This window comes from Heterodontus francisci, chromosome 30 (genome assembly GCF_036365525.1).
Source record: "Heterodontus francisci isolate sHetFra1 chromosome 30, sHetFra1.hap1, whole genome shotgun sequence".
Classification (NCBI taxonomy): Eukaryota; Metazoa; Chordata; class Chondrichthyes; order Heterodontiformes; family Heterodontidae; genus Heterodontus; species Heterodontus francisci.
This window is the reverse complement of record NC_090400.1, coordinates 53,127,394-53,133,393: the sequence shown is the minus strand read 5'-3', so window position 1 is coordinate 53,133,393 and position 6,000 is coordinate 53,127,394. Positions and strand designations below refer to the sequence as shown.

The following is a 6,000-nucleotide window of genomic DNA, read 5'->3' as shown; positions in this document are numbered from 1 at the left end:
CTGGATTGTCAATCAGTATCTGAAAGAGAAGCGACAAATCTGTTTTTTCAGGTGTAGCCCCTTCTAGAATCTTCTTTCAGATTTCCAACTGCACCTTTTTTTTCTTTTTGCATCTCCTTCAGCAACAGACCACATCCCTCCTCCCAGCTATCCACATCCTCCTCCAGCCACTCTTTCCTCTCTCTCCTCCTGCCTCTCTCCTCCTCCCTTCCTCTCGCCTCCCCTCCTCCCTCTCCCCCTTCACCACCAGCCAAAGACCAGATTGTGGTGCTGCGAGGAGCTGGTGTTAGCTTTGACCCTCTGTCGCGTTGGGCAGAGCTTTTTCAGACTGAAATGGGTGACCAGGAACAGGGATCAGCAGATGGGAACGTCACGCGGATCAAGTTTAGTTGTGGGATCCTTTTCCACTGCATTCCAGCTGTTGTCCGGGAGGAAGTCAAACAGCTGTTTCTTCTGGCCGGGCCTCTGGTAAGTGAAATGTTTTTAAGACCGATATTTGTCCTCGCCTGTCTCAGGGGGCTTTGCTCTGACTGCCAGAAGAATGCCCTGCAATTACATTGCTGCCCTCAGCAATGTCTCAGGGGGCTCAAGTATGATGAATGACTTTGAAGTTGTCACGTGGGGAAATTTTAACTTTATAAAGATAGAAAGTTACTGACCCAAACTAATTATCTGGTCGTTAATGACTGCTGTTTCCTACATTACAACAGGGACTACAATCCAAAAATATTTAATTGGCTGTAAAGTACTTTGGGACAACCTGAGGACGTGAAAGGTGCTATATAAATGCAGGTTTTCCATCTCCTGAAACTTGCAGCTGCTCACATGGTTAGATAGTCAATCAAAATCTATTTACCTGTGAGGTATTGTTCACCACAAGGCCACCCTATGAACTACTTTGAGTGACATCAGTACTCAATCTTTGTCTTCCCTGTTTTATAAATTTCTTCACTTCTTCCTTGTTTACAACAACTTGCATTTATATGGCACCTTTAACATCCTAAGACATTTCACAGGTGCGTAACAGGACAAAAGTGAACACCAAGCCAAAGAAGGAAATATTAGGTCAGGTGATGAAATGCTTGATCAAAGAGGCAGGTTTTAAGAAGGGTCTTAAAAGAGGAGAGAGAGGTGGAGAGGTTTGGAAAAGAAATTCCAGAACTTAGGGACTAAACGGCTAAAGGCGAGGCTGCTAATGGTATGGTGAAAGAAGTGGAGGATGGGCATGAGGCCGGGGTTGGAGGAACGCAGAGTTCTCGGAGAGTTGTAGGGCTGGAGTAGGTTACAGAGCTAGGGAAAATGGAGGAGTTGGTCAATGAACGGCGGAGAATGACAGTTCAATGAACTGGGAAGAGTGAAGGTTTAATGAATGCGGAAGAGTGACGGTTCAATGAACGGGGAGAGTTAAAGTTTAATGAACGGGTGAGAGTGAAGTTTTAATGAACGGGGGAGAGTTGAAGTTTAATGAACGCAGGAGAGTGACGGTTTAATGAACGGGAGAGAGTGAAGGTTTAATGAATGGGAGGGAGTGATGGTTTAATGAACAGGAGAGAGTGAAGGTTTAACGAATGGGAGGGAGTGACGATTTAATGAACGGGAGAGAGTGAAGGTTTAATGAACAGGAGAGAGTGACGGTTTAATGAATGGGAGAGAGTGACGGTTTAATGAACGGGAGAGAGTGAGGGTTTAATGAACGGAAGAGAGTGAAGGTTTAATGAAATGGAGGAGAGTGAAGTTTTAATGAACGGGGGAGAGTTAAAGTTTAATGAACAGGGGAGAGTTAAAGTTTAATGAACGGGGGAGAGTTAAAGTTTAATGAACGGGGGAGAGTGAAGGTTTAATGAACGGGGGAGAGTGAAGGTTTAATGAGCATGCGAGAGTGAAGGTTTAATGAACGTACAAGAGTGATGGTTTACTGAATGGGAGAGAGTGACGGTTTAATGAATAGGAAAGAGTGAAGATTTAATGAATGAGGGAGAGTGAAGGTTTAATGAACGGGAGAGTGTGACGGTTTAATGAACAGGAGAGAGTGAAGGTTTAATGAACGTACAAGAGTGAAGGTTTACTGAATGGGAGAGAGTGACGGTTTAATGAATAGGAAAGAGTGAAGATTTAATGAATGAGGGAGAGTGAAGGTTTAATGAACGGGAGAGTGTGACGGTTTAATGAACAGGAGAGAGTGAAGGTTTAATGAACGTGCAAGAGTGAAGGTTTACTGAATGGGAGAGTGACGGTTTAATGAACGGGAGAGAGTGAAGGTTTAATGAACGTGTGAGAGTGAAGGTTTAATGAACGTGTGAGAGTGAAGGTTTAATGAATGTGGGAGAGTGAAGGTTTAATGAACGTGGGCGAGTGAGACTTCATTGAATGGGGGAGTGTGACGGTTTAATGAAAGTGTGAGAGTGAAGGTTTAATGAATGTGGGAGAGTGAAGGTTTAATGAATGGGAGAGAGTGATGGTTTAATGAACGTGTGAGCGTGACTGTTCATTGAACAGCGGAGAGTGACGGTTTAATGAACGGGGGAGAGTGACAGTTCAATGAATGCAGGAGAGTGACGGTTTAATGAACGGGGAGAATGATGGTTTAATGAATGGGGCAAGTGACAGTTCAATGAATGCAGGAGAGTGACGGTTTAATGAACGCAGGAGAATGACGGTTTAATGAATGGGGGCGAGTCACAGTTCAATGAATGGGAAGAGTGACGGTTTAATGAACGGGGAAGAGTGATGGTTTAATGAATGGGGGCGAGTAACAATTCATTGAACAGGGGAGAGTGACGGTTCAATGAATGGGGGAAAGTAAAGGTTCAATGAACGGTGGTGATGGTTTAATGAACGCTGGTGAGCCACAGTTCATTGAATGGGGGAGAGTGATGGTTTAATGAATGGGGGAGAGTGATGGATTAATGAATGGGGGAGAGAGATGGTTTAATGAATGGGGGAGAGTGATGGATTAATGAATGGGGGAGAGTGATGGATTAATGAATGGGGGAGAGTGATGGTTTAATGAACACTGGTGCCGGTTTAATGAACGTGGGCTGAGTGACAGTTCATTGAATGGGGAGAGTGACGGTTTAATGAACAGGAGAGTGTGAAGGTTCAATGATGGTGCGTCTGTCCAATTATATGGTTGTTGCCCAGAGATCTGATGGTGAAGCAACAGCCTTGGAATACGTTGAGACACAGTTGGATAATCAAGCTATATAAGATAATAGATAATAAGGAAGGGGGTGGGAATGTGGAGTTGAGATTACGAGCAGATCAGCCATGATCTTATTGAATGTCGGAGCAGGCTCGAGGGGCCGAGTGGCCTCCTCCTGCTGCTAATGGAAGGGCTTCTTTTCCATAGATGCGTGAGCTAACACAGGCTACAAGGTCTCCATCTTTTGTCGTCAGTCTTGTGAACTTCCAACTCATTTTAATGTAAGTTCTTTGTCAGATTCTGTCACAGGTGATGATTTACAGCCTTAATTTTATCAGCTCTGCGTTCAGTGGACACCTCGGCCAATATGAATTGGGTGCTGTGTCACTCGCTACATCGGTAGGTACCAGGCATTCATTGAACCAATTAACCCTTGGGTGGTGGGTGGATGGGACAGAATGAATTCTTGTTTTCTCAGAAATCCTGTTTTCCTATAAAAGTCTCTTCATTTAGCAGCTGGTTGATCGACACTGAACTTTCGCCTCTTGGAAGGACTTGGATTTGACACTAATCTCTCACCTCTTATGGGGTTGGGGGTAATTGACCTGAAACGTTCACTCTGTTTCTCACTCCAGACCTACTGAGTGTTTCCAGCATGTTCTGTTTTTATTTCAGATTTCCTGCATCTGCAGTATTTTATATTTTAAAAAATTCATTCATGGGATGTGGGCATTGTTGGCAAGAGCAACATTTATTGTGCATCCCTAGTTGCTTTTCTTGCCTTCTTGAATACAACTGAGTGGTTTGCTAGGCCATTTCGGACAGCGGTTACGAGCCATCCACATTAATGTTGGTGTGGAGCTACATATAGGCCAGACTGGGTAAGGATGGCAAATTTCTTTCCCTAAAGAACATTAGTGAAGCAAGTGGTACAATCATTGACACCATTACTGAAACTAGCTTTTTTATTCCATACTTTTATTTAATTTAAATTCTCCAGCTGCTGTGGTGCAATTTGGTCTCCTGGTTTATTAATCCAGGCCTATAGCTTACTAGTCCAGTAACATAACCACATAACCATTATGCTACTGTACATCTAGCTGCTTCTCACAGGGTCTGGGTTCACGAAGCAATGGTTTCGACACTGACGTTTCACCTCTCTGAAGGACCCAGGTTCATGGTGCCGGGGTTTAGACACTGAACTTTTGGCGGGTCCTGCATTTGATGCTGGCTTTTTGCAACACAGGAAAGGTCTTGATCTCAATCTGTCTTGCTTTTGGTTCGTTGGGTTTCTAACGCATGCAAAAAACCCATCCCCATTCTTAAGAATCTGCAAAATAAAATATTCAGATGTCTGCCTGAGTGTGGCTCCTGTTGGCCTGAAACGGAATTCACTGTCACAGGGACACTTCCTCAGTGGTGCAACAAAGTTCAATGACCTGACCAGGGCAGGCACTGTGCACTCTGACATGGAAACGTTATCTAAAGTGGGTGAGGAGGCAGCTGGATGACTACTGTGACTATTCTTAATGGTTTGTTTTTCTTTTAATTTTCTCTCCTGTCTCCCTCCCTTTCCAAAATGGTGGCTTAGGTGATCAGCGTGACGGGTGTTGCCGTGGGAACTGGCCTATCCATGGCGTGCGACACTCTGATGTCACAGGTAAACCTCTGTCACTGAGAGTTGTCTCAATGGGACACGTGTGGTGAAAGACAAGAAAATGTTCCCCTTGCTCGCAAAGCCATTGACCTGTTTTGTTTCTATTCTCAGGATGCGTGTGTGTGAATTCAGGATTGTTAGGGGCACCAATTGAACAGGTTGTTTTTACATAGAGGCTCTGGACTGAGTTGTCAGGAAAGGCTTGAGTCCCAGACACTGCAGTCAATTTAAGAAATGGTCCTGATGCAGTAAAGGGGAAACAGCAGAGCCTGTCCCATCCAAAAGGTTGAGATTGAGCGGGTCCACTTCGCCCCAAACTGACCTGTGAACTCTAACCCCACACACTTGCTGCAGTAAGGGGATGGCACAGAGAATGTCACATGACTCTAGACCACAATTTCCAGTGACCTGAGCTATCGTATTTTCATTTGTAATTAAAAAAAACGATCGGGCAGTTATTATGAGGTGACGTGAGTCCTAAACATTCTTCTATGTTAAAGTAAAGGCCTGCTCGGGTCTGCAAATGAGACCTGACCCAAGCCCGACAGAACCCCATCCAACCCTGAGCCTGACCCGGCCCGAGTCCTTCCATTTTTTCCTGCACCCGACCCGACCCGACCCGACCATCCGTTAACCTACCTTCCGTTTTTCACTTTGTTCCTTACTTGCACAAGCTTAAAATAACTGTAACAAAACCACTTTTAAAGTCCAAAAAGTAAATTAACATGAAAATCACTTACCTGAGGTGGTGATAGAGCGTATCCGATCCGGCCTGACCCAACCCGAGCCCGAATGCCGGAGCCGGAAGTGCAACCTGACCCGACCCCACCCGAATCCGACACATGTTGGGTTCAGGTCGGGTAGCAGGCCTTTATGTTAAAGTTATTTCTCCCTGCCTTCTATTTAAGTTCACCCACCACTGACCCACGTAAGTGCCCCTGTGTCTGAGAAAGTGGGTGAATGCCCTGGTGCCGGTGACCTCTGCCCGGTGGTGTGCTGTTCCCGCCTGGCAGCAGGTTTCGGTGAAGGGTTTGCTTCTCACTTCCGTCTGATCACTTGGCTGGGATGTTGAATTCAAATGTAATAAATATATAGCGAATAAACACCTTCAAAATGTTTCTGCAATAATTATTGTGCTTTCCATTTGTTACGTGTGGTTCCCGTTACGTATTGCATAGAATTTACAGCACAGAGACAGGCC

At 45.0% G+C, this 6,000-nt stretch overlaps 1 protein-coding gene across 4 annotated transcripts in view; it reads left to right on the top strand.

Moving 5' to 3' along the window:
* LOC137346793 (multidrug and toxin extrusion protein 2-like) overlaps positions 1 to 6,000 on the top strand; it is a 47,185-nt gene continuing 41,185 nt past the window's right edge. For 3 of the 4 annotated variants that reach the window (XM_068010655.1, XM_068010654.1, XM_068010657.1), the window contains exons 1-3: positions 1 to 468; positions 3,440 to 3,541; positions 4,734 to 4,802. In XM_068010655.1, the coding sequence (XP_067866756.1) occupies positions 334 to 468; positions 3,440 to 3,541; positions 4,734 to 4,802 (306 nt within the window). In that variant the 5' untranslated portion in view covers positions 1 to 333. The remainder of the gene's footprint in view (positions 469 to 3,439; positions 3,542 to 4,733; positions 4,803 to 6,000) is intronic. The other variant, XM_068010656.1, reaches the window with a different exon arrangement.